Below are 15,442 nucleotides of genomic sequence, written 5' to 3' on the forward strand. Positions count from 1 at the left end.
CAGCCAGGAAACTAGCATTTTCAGGAGGCAGCCATAAATGGCAGCCCCATATGTCCCTTATGAGAAGTTCTATTTTAACCCTCCACTATAGATGTTCCCAGACTTCAGCTAGCAAACTTCTTACCTTCCAGTCCCATACATTGACCACCATGTCATGCTGGTATCCCACAGAAACAACGTACTTCATGTTGGGGGAGAAGCAGACGCAGGACACTCCATATTTGTGTCCAAGCAGCTCACAGACCTGAACCTTCTCTGCCACGTCCCAGATCCGCACGGCTGGCTTGTGGCCACTCTGAAGAGGAAATCGAAAAAATCAAAAAAAAATGGAAAAGGCTGTAAAAGAAATAAAAGTGGAGTATAGGTTCACATTAACTCAATGGTAAAGTGTTTTTTAAAGCTAAATGAATAAATCTACCCTTGCAGAGGGGATCCCCTTGCACCGCCAGGGTTAAATGTTAATTTTTACTTAGGATACCTCTAAAAAGCACTTTTACTCATCGTACTCATCTCACTTGGATCTGGCCATGTAGCAATACATTCCTGTGTTTATTTCCCCACAGGTGTTGAGTACAGTCACTTATAGAGGTCAATGGTTGTAGGCAGGCATATGGAAATACCCGTGTACACATGTGCATACATGTGGATGCAAACTGATGGAGTTGTACACCCATATGCATACATGGCATTTCTACAGGTACTTGTGCACGTTTATAGCTGTTGACTTCTATATGGGGCTTATGGAGCATCTATTGGCTCCCTGGCAGGAAAATACACTTAAATTTATATTACATGCCCAGATGCAGCAATGTGTATGAGCCCTATTAACCTCACTCCCACAGACTTCTAGTTCTCAGCTACCAGTCCCCAGAAGCCTCTTCAGTGCTCTGGCCAATGGGCCTGTCCACAACCCAGTGTCGGAGAGAGGAGGTGAGCACCGGCTGCCAGAGGACCATAGAATAAGGCAAGTATTACATCATTTTCCTCTACCCATAGGCTAAACAAGCATCTATTGGGTAGGCAGGAAAGGGACACTGCAAAGGCAGAGTGGTAAAGGAAAGAAGTGTCTTTTTTACAGGTACCCCAAGGCAAAAATGAGCATTTAACCATTGCAGTGAGGATGGGTAGGAGGAGAGTCCCATTTTTTTTTAATGTGCCCAGGAGTTCAGCTTTGGTGGATTCAAAGTGATTCAGTTCCAGTGCAAAAACACCTTCCTAAACATTTTCAGAGCATTACAAGAGAAAATCCAACACTGGTAAGAATCTAAACACAGAGGTTGACTTACCTCTCCACTGACTATATACTTCCCATCCGGAGAGAAGGACAGAGCACTCAGTGTCTTGCTAGAAAGAAAAAGGGGGCAATTAGAATTCTCTAAGTTACATGTACCCTACCAGCATATTCTGCATAAAGCAAAAACACTGGCTTTTAGAACTCTAGATCATCAATCTCTGGCCTCCAAACCCAAAATAAAAATGAGCTGGTGTTCACCTGCACGTATTGACTATGTGAACTTGCTTGTTTTTTCTGGGACATAGAAGGACAATAACACATCTAGAAAGAAAGAAAATAATTCAATAGCATTCTGAAGGTGAAATTCCAAATTGATGAAATTACCTAAAAAATAATCATCTATAATCAAACATTAAAATAAAAAAATTTTTATTCATCTTGCATCATGAATAACCCTCCCCCCCATCCCCTAGGACTGACAAATATAAAAAGTTGAAAAACTTAAACTGATTTTAAAAGACCCAAAGTAAGTATAGAATGAAGAGGGAAACTCTCAAGAGCCATAATCACAATCTATAATGGTTCTAATAGTAAAGAAGAAAAAAAAACACAAATATAGAAACTTGCTCAACTAAGCATAGCTCCTACTGGTTCCACAACAGTATTCAGGGCTTCATGAATTATAAAGTACTATAATGAAGAAGTATAAAAATCCTCAGAAAGGGCAGGTAAAGAGCACCAATAATTTTGTATACATTTGCATTTCTATAATAAAATATTCATATCCATTTCACAAATATAAAGCATTTGTCCATTACCCTGCAGGATAGGCAATCAATCCATTGTTGGGATCACAAGTTAAACTGCTGCTGCTTGAAACTGTTATTCCTAGTACTTTCTCCAGCTCCACCTATAAGAAGACACATTACCTGCACTTAGGGTAAACCAAAAAGTGTGATCAGCACATACTGTAAATCAGTGAACCCATTGATTGGTGTCTGTTAACCAGTTGGATCTCAACCTTTTCCAGTCTGAGACCAAAAAAATTGTTTGGAGTTTCTATCCTCACAGTGTCATATATATAGGACACCCAAACATGCCCAATCAGCAAAAAACAGCACTTGCAGGGAACAGCACTAGGTACATGGCCCCTAAAAAAAAAAATAAAAAAAAAAAAATCCCACAACCCATGCTTTCAACCACCCAGCATTTTTCATTTAGCTTGCTTTGTGTTAATATACCCAATATATACATCTGTGTAGAGGAAGGGGTTGGGTTAGAATTGGGGTATTAATGGCAAGCATAAAGAAATGCCTCACAGGGATAGAACCTGGATCTTGGATCTGGGGTGCTCTCCCAAGATGTACTTAGTACTACCTTTAAGCAGAACTAAACCCTCCTAACCTTTTTAGCCAAGGAAGCTGCCATTTTAGCCTCAGTTTGAGCTCTAACTGCCATTATGTCTCTGCAAGTGAAATCTGTGCATCAGTTTCCTCCAGGTTTTCAGCACATATGGTGTGAACGAGGCCTTAAAAAGAAAGAGTTATGAACGGACTTTGGCAAGAGTTTGATCACTCTAGACTACAAAGTATCTGGATTCAGAAGAGGGATAGCTGTGGAGGGATGAGTGGCAGAGGAATCTGGGTTCACAAGAGGGACAACTGTGAAGCATTGTGGGGCAAAGGGATTTTGGTCCAATAGGACAGCTGATGAGAGATTCAGGGAAGAGGGATCTGGGTCCAGAAGATGATAGCTGCGAAAGGATGTGGGACAGAGGGATCTAGGTCCAGAAGGACAGCTATGGAGGGATTTAGGGCAGAGGGATCCAGGGCCAGAAGGGGGACAGCTGTTTTAGAGATGCAGGACAGAGGGATCTAGGTCAGAGGGATTCAGGTCCAGAAGGACAGTAGGGTTTAGTTCCACTTTAAGAAATAGCAAGCATTTGTGGGGGCAAAGGGATTTGGGTCCAGTAAGACAGATGTGGAGCGATGGAGGGCAGAGGGAATCGGGTCCAGCACAGATGCGGAGGGATCTGGGTCCAGAAGGACAGATGTGGAGGGATGCAGGCAGAGGAATCCAGGTCCAGAGGGACAGATGTGGAGGGACACAGGACAGAGATCCAGGACAGATGTGGAGGGATGCCAGACAGAAGGATCCAGGTCCAGAAGGACAGATATGGAGGGATGCAGGCAGACAGATGTGTGTCAGTAGGACAAATGTGGAGGGATGGGGGGACAGAGGGATCCAGGTCCAGAATAAAGAAATATGGAGGGATGCAAGGCAGATGGATCAAGGACCAGAAGAGCGACAGCTGTGGAGGGATACGTGGCAGAGATTTCAGGGTCCAGAAGAGAAACAACTATGGAGAATTACACAGTCACAGTTTATAAAGTTGGAAAGGAAAAAAAAAAAAAAAAAAAAAAGGACACAGGTCCACTCTTTGTGTGTAATTTTTTTATTCTCTAACAATTCCTATATCTCTCTATATTCTGCTTCCTGAGAAAGACATCTCAAAGTTTCTTGAAGTTGTTGACACTCATCTAGGACCACTTCCTGGGGGAGGGAGTTCCACCTTTTTACTACTCTAACAGTAAAGAACCCTTTCCTCAATCTCATATTAAACCTCCTTTCTTCTAACCTCGAATTCTGGCAGAATGTTCTTTTCCAACATTTAGAGTAAACAATTTATTACAGTTACTAAAGTCACCTTATTCATATTTGCACAATGTAACCATATCTCCTCTTAAGTGCCCTTTCTTCAGTGAATAACTAATCTATGTAATCGATCCTCATAGCGAAGGTCCTCCACCTCCCTTATTAATGTTGTTGCCTTTCACTGAACTTTTTCAAATTCAACTACATCCTTCCTAAGAATTGGTGACCAAAGCTGGACTGCATATTTAAGATGAGGTGGAACACCAGTGTTTCCTAAAGTGGTGGAATTATTGATATGTCTGTGGAATGTATGCCCTTTTTAATGAATAACAATGTTTGCTAACGTCATTAGCTTCAGCTTGACATTGCAATTGCCCAGTCTGATCTATAAGCAGCTCAAGATCCTTTTCCATCACCGATTCTCCCGGGTAGCCCCTCCTGTGTATTTTGAACGTGTATTTTTGGCACCCAGGTGCATAACTTGAGTCAGTTATCACTACTCTCGGGACCCAATCATGTTCATATTGATTAACTCTAACAGACCTTGGCTTATATAAAAAAAAGTTTGAGGTACATACAGTATTAAATGTTTTTTTCAAAATCTAGATAAACTATGTCCACTGGACTTCCTCCATCTACTTTCTCACTCCCTCCCTCCCTCCCTCATACAATAACAGGTTGGTCTGACAAGAATGGTCTTTCATAAATCCATGCTGTATATGCTAATACCTTTATGGCAGGCAAATTTCTGTATAGAGTCCCTCACCATTCCCGCAAATAGCTCACATACTATTGATGTTAGGCTGACTGGTCTGTAGTTTCCTGGTATACATTTTGATCCAATTTTGTGAATAGGTATATTTACTCTACACTAGGGATATTGAATTAAAATTCAAGGATGTCCGGTCACTAAACTTTTCTTCTGGCCGAGGGCTGAATAGTGTGTGCCCATCACTGTGCTCTCTTACATTAGGTGTCGCCATCAGAGTGCAACTTTACATCATGTATTCCCATCAGAGTGCTCCTTTACATCAGTTGTTCCCATCAATGCCCCTTTACATCAGGTATCCCCATCACAGTGCCACCTTACATCAGGAATTGCCGTCAGAGTTCCCCCCGTACACTCAAAGTACCCCTTTACATCATCATCCCCATCAGAGTGCCCCGTTCCATCACATGTGCCCATCAGAGTGCCCCTTTCCCCAGTATGTGCCCATTTGTGAGCCCTTAACATATCAGAGTGCCCCCTTAACATAAAATGTGCCCGTCAGAGTATCCCATAAAATAAGGGCACTCTGATGGGCACATTCTGTGTTAAGGGCCACTCTGATGGGCACATTCTATGTTGTGTGGCCATTAGAATGCACCTCAACATTAAAATGTGCCCATCAGCATGATCCTTTAACTGTCAACGTGCCCATCAGAGTGCCACTGTAAGACTACCCCCTACCTTGAGGGTAGACAGGAACTGTGCGGGAATCCTTACTGAAGGATGCTTGTGTACAGGCAGGGAGCAAGAGACTGAAACAGTGAGCTGCAAGGGGTGGGGTGCACATTTGTTGTCATGTTGCCGTGACAACCGCCCTGCGCAGCAGATCTGTCATTGCAGGCTGGAGGTCCAGAATGGAGCGCTGCTGGGGACGTTCTTGAACCGCGCTCCACCATTTAGTGACCGCTGCTCTACACTAATCAGTTGGTACCATTCCAGTCAGTAAGGTATCTAAAAATTAGAAATAGGGGCTTGGCTATAACTAGACTAAGTTCCCTAAGGTCTCATGGGATGTAAACCGCCTGGACATGGTGATTTGTTTCCAGTATGTTTTTCGTGTCTCTTTTGTACCTGGTTTTCAGTCAACCACAGAGGTAAACATCATTAAAGTTACTGTTAAGACTATCAAACCCATTATTTTCATCTCTAAAAACTGAAGAGAAAAAAAAAATTGGATTTAAACACATCTGTTTTTTCCCTGTCATTTGTGTCCATCTTGTGTGCATCCATTACGTGGCCAATCTGTTCTCTTAATCTTTTGACTGTTGAGATATTTGAAAAAAAAGTTGGAGTTTTTTTACTTGCTATAGCAATGTGTTCCTTATATTCTATTTTAAACACCCCAAGTGTTCCCTTACATTTCCTGTTGAATTCCATGTAAATCTGAAATAAGAGTTTTTCTTTCACTTTGTACTTTTTAAAAGCCCGTTTTTCTTATTTTTTATATTTCAATGGTTTTTTATTAATTTTTAAACAGTATAAAACAGAGGCAACAAAACACACCCATGCAGGGGCTTTCAATTGCACAGATAAAAAATGCAAAATAGAAAAAACAGTGCTCTATCACCAACAGGGCAAAAGGTACGCCCACGCAGGGGCTATCAATGGCACATAAGTTACAATACCATTAATGTAACTCTGACTATAATAACTAAAAGGCAGCTGCCCACTCACACCAAAAACAAACAAACAGAGAAAGATAGAAAAGGAACAAAAAGGAAAAAAAAAAAAAAAAAAAAAAAGGAGCGTGAGAAAGGCATATTGCAGCCACGGCTCCCATATTTTCAAAAATTTACATTGGGAGTCGTTGCAGATGCTCGACATCTGTTTGTTGAGCATCATAGTGGTCATATGATCCCGCACCCCCTGAAGAGGCACAAACGGACTCTTCCAGGCCTGAGCAATTGTTCTAGTGGCCGATAAAAACAAATAGGAAGCCAACTTCTGCTGGTGAGCCAAGAGGCCTGGCATGGGGCAATGAAGCAAGGCATACCGAGCATCCCGGCGTATGGAGAGATGGAACAAGGTGAAAAAGGAGGCCAAACACACGAGACCATAAACGAAACAGTCTCAGGCATGACCACCAGATTTGCAATACATCACCACGATGGCCACAACCCCGAAAGCATTGATCACTACAGGCAGGGTTAGCCTTGGCCAAACGAGCCGGAACCCAATACCAACGAAACAATACCTTATAGGCTGCCTCCAGCGTGGTCATATTAAATTACCATTTAGCTATGAGTGACCAGGCCTTATTCCAGTCCTCCGGATCCACAGCCACTCCCAGGTCGCGCTCCCACTGAACAACATCTGAAAGAGAAGTATGCGACGAGCGTCTGTTCAGAGCTGCATAAAGAAGGGATATAAGGCCCGGGGCTCCGCTGGCAAAGCTGTTCAAAGGCAGATTTCTGGTACGGGAAAACAGAAGTGCCCCGCAGTGAGAGCAGCCAGTGCCGCAATTGAAGGTATCGAAAAAATTCCGCCGGGGGGACATCCTGGGACTCCTGAGAAGAATTCCAGGTGGGGGAAGGACTGAAAAATCAAAAAGTGTCGCACCTGCGAAAAACCATTAGTCACCCACCAAGAAAACACCCTCGGGTGATCTAAACCAGGTGGGAAAAGAGGGTTGTTAATTGGAAGCAAAGGCAGAAAAGGTGACGTCAGGCCACTGGAGTAACGTACCGAGTCCCACACTTGTAAGCCATGGAGCAACATCAGATTCAGTGCCACAGGGCGCAGGGCAGGGGGAAGCAATAGAAGCGTTGATGTTGCAATAGGGGCACAATTAGGTAGTTCCAGCAGGACACAGAGAAACGTCAGAGGAAGCGTGCAACATAGACAGCAGGGCAATCTGGCTCACCTGATAATACTTAGTTACATTAGGCACCCCAAGACCACCCTGGAGTCTATGAGCAAAGAGCGTATTTCTGGAGACTCTGGGGTGCTTATCAGCCCAGATAAAAATGCATAAACTTCGCCTGAAGCAACCGAAGAAAATGAGGGGGAACCCACACTGGGAGGGTGCGAAAATAATATAACAATTTCGACAGGATGGTCATTTTCACCGAATTAACCCGTCCTATCCAAGACAGGTGCGGAAGTTGCCAAGAATTCATAAGAGAAGATAGAGAGCTAAGCAATGGATAATAATTTGCAGCAACCGGAGTCATAGGTGGGGGTCAAGCGAATGCCTAAGTATTCAAGAGAAGAGGAAGCCCATTTGTAAGGGAAGTGGGATTGTAGGCGCGAAACCAAATCTGAAGCCAAAGTAATATTGAGAGAGACAGTCTTATCCAAGTTAATACGGAGACCCGAAATCAAGGAGAAGCGCTCAAGAACCTGTTGCAAATTAGGAAGCGTTGTCAGGGGATTAATAAGAGTCAAGAGGGCATCGTCCGCAAAAAGGTTCAGCTTGAACTCCTGTCCCGCGTATGGAACCCCCGATACATTGCAATCGGTCCGGAGCACTAAAGCCAGCGGCTCAAGCGCCAGGACAAAGAGCGCCGGGGACAGGGGGCAACCTTGTCTCGTCCCTCGCCCAATAGGAAAGGGATCCGAAAAATACCCGGTGTATTTAACGGAGGCCGAAGGCGAAGAATACAAAGGCTTGAATCCAAGAAAGAATAGAATCCCCAAAACCCCAACGAGACAGCACAAACCGCATATATTCCCAGGATAGAGAATCAAAGGCTTTATATATGTCTAAGGACAGTAAGAATCCTGGGATTTTCCGCAGTTGCAGAAAATGTATAAGATGGACCACCTTACGAACGTTATCACCTGCCTGCCTCCCAGGGACGAACCCTACTTGATCCCTGTGGACCAGGATACGCAAATATTTATTGATGCAAAAACTAAGGATCTTGCCCAATATCTTCAGGTCTTCATTGAAAGGAGAAATGGGCCGGAAGGCTTGTGGTTCCTGTACATCATCGGTCTTCTTAGGAATCATGGAGATATGTGCTCTAAGCGCGTCTGGAGAGGGCAACAAGCCCTGTCGTAACTCATTAAAATAGTCAGCCAAAAAGGATGCCAACAGGGCCGAAAATTTCTTATAATAGAGACCGGAGAAGTCATCAGGACCTGGGGCCGCAGTGAACCGTAAAGATTTGATAGCTTGGAGCACTTCCGGTTCGGTGACACCGGCGTTGAGGGCCACCTGTGCTGCCTCGGATAACCCAGGAAGTCGGAGATCTTGAAAAAATGCCTCTGCTTGAGCCACAGGGAAGGGATCTGGTTTAGCGTAGAGGCGCGAAAGGAAGTCTGAGAAACGGGAAACAATCTGCTGGGAATTAGAAGCACAGCCACCTGTGGGAAGTCGTAGTAGGATCGGTTTATGGGGTTTCCCCACAGAATTCAGTTTCCTGGCCAGCATCGGGCCTGGCTTATTAGCACAGGAATAAAATTTGTGTTTGGTCTAACGTAGGGCCCGTTCCGCCTCCAAAGAGGCAAGTAGGTCCGCCAGAGCGTCCCGAGCGTGTTTATGGGGCTCGGATGGAGATGACTTCCAACACGCATCCGCAGAGGCCAGGAGAGAATGAAGCTCCAAAAGTCAGCGCTCCCGCACCGCTGCCAGCTGTATAACATGACCCCGCAATGTGGCCTTATGCGCCTCCCATAGGGGCACTGCCAAAGAGACCGATCCCGAGTTTTCCGTGAAGTATGTTCGTAAAAACAAATTCTATTTGTTGGCAGGTAGTCTGGGTGGTCAATAAAGAGTCATCGATGCGCCAATGAAAAGGGCGCCGTTCTGACCCAGAGAGGGCAAGGAGGAGTACCAAGGGATCATAGTCCAACCAGGGTGAGGAGGGAATAGTTATCTGCCAAACCAAGGGAAGCTGCTGAACATGCATGAATATAGGGTCAATTCTACAAAAACTGTCATGAGGATTGGAATAGAATGTAAAGTCGCGCTCAGTTGGGTGAAGTTCCCTCCAGACATCCGCCAGCCCCGCCGTCCGCAAGAGAGAGCGCATATGTTCCTCCAGCACTAAGTCATGAGAAGGGGACGCCCCCCGTGCGTAGCGCCTATCCAATGTGGAATCCACGGTAACATTGGAATCTCCCAAAACAAGAAGACCCTTGGAGTGTCTGGAAACAATGGTGCAAAGAATTTATGCTGAAAACAATTAGGTGCGTAGTAAGAGACAAAAGTAACCTCCTTGTCCCAGAGGGTGCCTTGCAGAAGCAAATACCTTCCCGTGGGGTCCACTATATTCCGAGCATAGACAAAAGGGAGATTACGTTTGAAAGCTATCAGTACACGACGTTTCTCAGGAGCCGAGGCCAAGTAAAAGGTGGGATAGTGAGGTGAAAGATAACGTGGAGCAGAGAACTGAGAAAACCTGGTCTCTTGCAAACATACCACATCATTTTGTTGCGATTTGAGGTGATGAAAAACTTTAGCCTGCTTCTGAGGCGAACTGAAGCCTTGAACATTTTGTGAATGTATTTTCAAAAGGGGCGAGGCCATGGCAGCATCAGCATAGCACGCTCAACAGAAAAAGCATAAAGCAGCCAACAATTTCCACTCCCAATGGCGAGGACCATGGCGTCCCGGAACCCTGCATAAAACAAAAAAAACAGAGAAGAAAAAAAAAAAAATGACGCAAGAGGTATATACAACAGTGCAATCGTGTCACGCCAATGGTGACGTGCATCCTACACTTGAAGGATACCAGTTAGGGGTGGCTCTACCACCGGACACATGGCTGCAAATGGAAACATCAAAAACATAAGCCCTCAGGGGGCAAAAAGGCAATGAACATAATAGAACGGGGTACCAAATAATAACACTATGAGTCCCAGGAGCGAGAACCTTTCTGATGACCTCCCCATAGAAACCCGGAGAACCATGGGTCCAACCGGGCCTACCAGGTCAACCTTCCACCCCGGAGCCCAAGGGAACCATCACCCTATGCCACCAACGGAGACCCGAAGAACATCACCCAGACCCAAAATAGGCTGCAACAACAGAAAGTCAAAATCCTTAAGTCCAGGAGGAGACCCCCCACCCCAACCAGGGATGGAACCCATGGGAGCAAGTTGGATCAGTCCCAACTTGGGATGCTAACAAACTGGGAAAGCCCAAGGGCCAAACTCACGGTCCCGTCAGAGAAGTCCATCGGTGAAACAATACGTGGGACGACCGCTCCCAGATGTGGCCCGGAGGAAGCGGCCTCACCGGGGATCCAGATGAATGAGCTGGTCTCTGATCAGCAGCTTACGGCGAAAGAAGGTGCAAAGATTCAAAGAGAGAATGGGCCTCCTCCAGCGTGGCAACAGAGTGACTGCGGCCCTGGTAGTTGAAGGTGAAGAGGAATGGAAAGCCCCATGCGTATTTAACACTGCGTTTCACCAGGACCGAAGTGAAGGGCTTCAACTGGCGGCGCTTCTGAATAGTGGTCTGGGAGAGGTCCACGAAGAGCTGCTAGTGATGCCCATGGAAGCTGAGATCAGGGTTGTTTCTGGCCACCGAGAGGATAGTTTCCTTAGTGCGGTAATAAGTAAACGTGATGATAATGTCCCTCGGGGGCCCAATGCACGATGCATGCGGTCAAATTCGAGCCAGTCAATGGGAATAGCGGGCGTCAGCTCCTGAAACAGAGCAGTAGCGCTGGAAGTGAGGTCTGCGACCATTTCCGGGATACCCCTTAACCGCAAATTGCCACGGCGGGATCGGTTTTCAAAATCCTCAAGCCGTAGCAGCGCGTCCGCCAATTCTTTCTTGAGGTCGCACAAATCCTGTTCGTGATTTTCAAAGACCATGGCCGCAGCGTCCATTTTATCTTCAAGATCGTTCATCCGGTTGCCCAACTCCTGAATTTCTCGTGAAAGACGGTCGTCCAGCTCAGAGGTAGCGGAGGACAATTCCGACTGCAGCATGTATTTGAAGCAGCACAGGAGCTCAGCATCCCACAAGGATGGAATGGGAGACTGCAGGGAAGTCTCGGATGCCAGGCCTTCCATACCGCTAGGATCCAACCCACCTGCGGGTAGCGGCGGCGGGGGACCCGAAATCGAGGCTGGGGTTTCACTTACGGCCTCAGGCGGGAGCCGTGAACTCGTGGCCAGGGTCCTGGAAGCCTCGGCAGCCAGCCCAAAATCGAGGCCGCGGCTTCAGCCGCGACCTCCGGCAGGTAGACCACAAATTTTGGCGCAGCCCGCCGGGTGCTGGAGGCACAGGCGGCCGGTGTTTTCTTGCCCATTGGGGTACCTGGAGGACAAGGGGCCAGCGAGAAAGCAGGGGGACCCCCCGAGGGTCAGAAATCAGCCGATGTGTCCAGCGGCCGAAGAGGAGATTCAAAAGGCAGCCATCCTGGCTGCTGCTCACGAGTATTTTTTATACTAGAATTTAGCCACAAAGGTTTTAGTCTTGCTTTTATGTGTGTGTTACCCAATGGAATACAATGAATAATACCCTTGTTTAATTCATCTTTATAACACTTCTACTTGCCTTGCTTGCCCTTTGTTGCATATACAGGTGAAACTTGAAAAATTAGAATAGAATAGAAAGTTCATTTATTTCAGTAATGCAACTTAAAAAGTGAAACTAATATATGAGATAGACTCATTACATGCAAAGCAAGATAGTTCAAGCCGTGATTTGTCATAATTGTGATGATTATGGCTTACAGCTCATGAAAACCCCAAATCCACAATCTCAGAAAATTAGAACATTGTGACAAGGTGCAATATTCTCGGCTCAAAGTGTCCCACTCTAATCAGTTAATTAAGCCATAACACCTGCAAAGGGTTCCTGAGCCTTTAAATGGTCTCTCAGTCTGGTTCAGTAGGAATCACAACCATGGGAAAGACTGCTGACCTGACAGTTGTGCAGAAAACCATCATTGACACCCTCCATAAGGAGGGAAAGCCTCAAAAGGTAATTGCAAAAGAAGTTGGATGTTCCCAAAGTTCTGTATCAAAGCACATTAATAGAAAGTTATGTGGAAGGGAAAAGTGTGGAAGAAAAAGGTGCACAAGCAGCAGGGATGACCGCAGCCTGGAGAGGATTGTCAGGAAAAGGCCATTCAAAAGTGTTGGGGACTTTCACAAGGAGTGGACTGAGGCTGGAGTCAGTGCATCAAGAGCCACCACACACACACACAGACGGATCCTGGACATGGGCTTCAAATGTCGTATTATTCCTCTTTACAAGCCGCTCCTGAACAACAAACAAGGTCAGAAGCGTCTTACCTGGGCTAAAGAAAAACAGACCTGCTCTGTTGCTCAGTGGTCCACAGTCCTCTTTTCTGATGAGCAACTTTTGGATCTAATTTGGAAACCAAGGACCCAGAGTATGGAGGAAGAATGGAGAGGCACACACTGCAAGATGCTTGAAGTCCAGTGTGAAGTTTCCACAGTCTGTGTTGATTTGGGGAGCCATGTCATCTGCTGGTGCTGGTCCACTGTGCTTCATTAAGTCCAGGGTCAACGCAACCGTCTACCAGGAGATTTTGGAGCACTTCATGCTTCCTTCCGCAGACGAGCTTTATAGGGATGCTGACTTAATTTTCCAGCAGGACTTGGCACCTGCCCACACTGCCAAAAGCACCAAAACCTGGTTCAAGGACCGTGGGATTACAGTGCTTGGTTGGCCAGCAAACTCACCTGACCTGAACCCCATATAGAATCTATGGGGTATTGCCAAGAGAAAGATGAGAGACATGAGACCAAACAATGCAGAAGAGCTGAAGGTGGCTATTGAAGCACCCTGGTCTTCCATAACACCTCAGCAGTGCCACAGGCTGATAGCTTCCATGCCACACTGCATTGAGGCAGTAATTGCTGCAAAAAGGGCCCAAACCAAGTACTGAGTACATATGCATGCTTATACTTTTCAGAGGTCCCATATTGTTCTATGTACAATCCTTGTTGTATTGATTGTATGTAATATTCTAATTTTCTGAGATTGTGGATTTGGGGTTTTCATGAGCTGTAAGCCATAATCCTCACAATTATGACAAATCACGGCTTGAACTATCTTGCTTTGCATGTAATGAGTCTATCTCATATATTAGTTTCACCTTTTAAGTTGCATTACTGAAATAAATTAACTTTTGCACACTATTCTAATTTTTCGAGTTCCACCTGTATTTGGTTCTGTTTAGTGTCAGCTGCAAGGACTGCAGCTTAGTGAAGTTCGCTTTTTTTTTTAATTTAGAAAATGTTCTGGTCATACCAACTTGCTTCTCTCCTGTAACTTTTGGCAACTGCAATTACACTATGATCATTATTCCCTAATTTGTCTTTAACTTGCACATCTAGAATAAGATCTGGTTTGTTTGAAATTATTAGATTCAACAGAGCCGTTTTCTTTGTTAGGGCTTCCAAATCTGTTCCCTGAAACGCTCCTGAAATACATTTAAGAAATAGCAAGCATTTGTGGGGCAAAGGAATTTGGGTCAGCTGTTGAGAGATGTGAGTCAGAGGGATCTGGGTTCAGAAGGACAGATGTGGAGTAATCCCAGGGACAGAGGAAGAACAGATGTGGAGCAGAGGGATCCAGGTCCAAAAGAAGAAGTGTGGAGAAATACAGGGCAGAGGGATCTGGGTCCAGAAAGAAAGAAAGATGTGGGGCAGAGGGAAGGACAGATGCGGGGAGAAGGACAGACGCGGGGGGATGCGGGGCAGGGGGGAAGGACCGGCGCAGGGGGATGCGGGGGGGGGGGGGGAAGGACCGGCGCGGGGGGATGCGGGGCAGGGGGGGGGGGGGGAAGGACGCCGGGGGACGCGGGGCAGGGGGAAGGACGGACGCCGGGGGACGCGGGGCAGGGGGAAGGACGGACGCCGGGGGACGCGGGGCAGGGGGAAGGACGGACGCCGGGGGACGCGGGGCAGGGGGAAGGACGGACGCCGGGGGACGCGGGGCAGGGGGAAGGACGGACGCCGGGGGACGCGGGGCAGGGGGAAGGACGGACGCGGGGGGGACGCGGGGCAGGGGGAAGGACGGACGCGGGGGGATGCGGGGCAGGGGGAAGGACGGACGCGGGGGGATGCGGGGCAGGGGGAAGGACAGACGCGGGGGGATGCGGGGCAGGGGGAAGGACAGACGCGGGGGGATGCGGGGCAGGGGGAAGGACAGACGCGGGGGGGTGCGGGGCAGGGGGAAGTACAGACGCGGGGGGGTGCGGGGCAGGGGGAAGGACAGACGCGGGGGGGGTGCGGGGCAGGGGGAAGGACAGACGCGGGGGGGTGCGGGGCAGGGGGAAGGATAGACGCGGGGGGGTGCGGGGCAGGGGGAAGGACAGACGCGGGGGGGGTGCGGGGCAGGGGGAAGGACAGACGCGGAGGGATGCGGGATAGAGGGATCCGGGTGTCATTCTGCATCCAATGAACAGGGACACTTGCAGAGACAGACATGGGTACTGCTCGGTCAGGGTCTCTTCAGCTGCCCGGCTCTACCTGTCTGTTGGTCTTTCCTTGGCCGGCCATGATTCCCCGGGAAGACCTTCGGCGCACGGGCGGGGAGTGATGCGAGAGAAGGCTGGGCTTTGAGCTCTGATTCTCTTCCAGCATCTTCTGTTCAAATCTCCCGCTAAACCGGCTACAACTGCCAGAGAATTGATTGGCCAAGCGCTTTGAAAGGCGGGTATAAGCAATATAACCTGCGGATAGGATTGGTTAGTACTTGGAGAAGGCGGAAATGGAAAGTAACAGTAAATCAGGGGCGGAGAGAAGACCTACACGTACAGGGGGCTGGGCTTTGCACATGAAAGGGACCTCTTATCATTGGGTAAGAAGCTGGGGGAGCGCCCTACGCTCAGCCTTGAAAAGGG

The 15,442-nt window shown here is 47.2% G+C and overlaps 1 protein-coding gene across 1 annotated transcript in view; it reads right to left on the reverse strand.

Annotated features, from left to right (window-relative positions):
• The window catches only part of WDR62 (WD repeat domain 62), a 75,287-nt gene extending 60,105 nt beyond the window's left edge, over positions 1-15,182 (reverse strand). Inside the window, exons 1-5 of the mRNA XM_089679825.1 lie at positions 15,069-15,182; positions 2,053-2,144; positions 1,493-1,555; positions 1,287-1,344; positions 125-295 (exon numbers count right to left, since the gene is read on the reverse strand). Coding sequence (XP_089535951.1) covers positions 125-295; positions 1,287-1,344; positions 1,493-1,555; positions 2,053-2,144; positions 15,069-15,182 — 498 coding nt within the window. The remainder of the gene's footprint in view (positions 1-124; positions 296-1,286; positions 1,345-1,492; positions 1,556-2,052; positions 2,145-15,068) is intronic.
• Between the last annotated feature and the right edge of the window lie 260 nt (positions 15,183-15,442).

This window comes from Staurois parvus, unplaced genomic scaffold (assembly GCF_062004578.1).
Source record: "Staurois parvus isolate SC_StPar_1 unplaced genomic scaffold, SC_StPar_1.0 ptg000232l, whole genome shotgun sequence".
NCBI classification, from domain to species: domain Eukaryota; kingdom Metazoa; phylum Chordata; class Amphibia; order Anura; family Ranidae; genus Staurois; species Staurois parvus.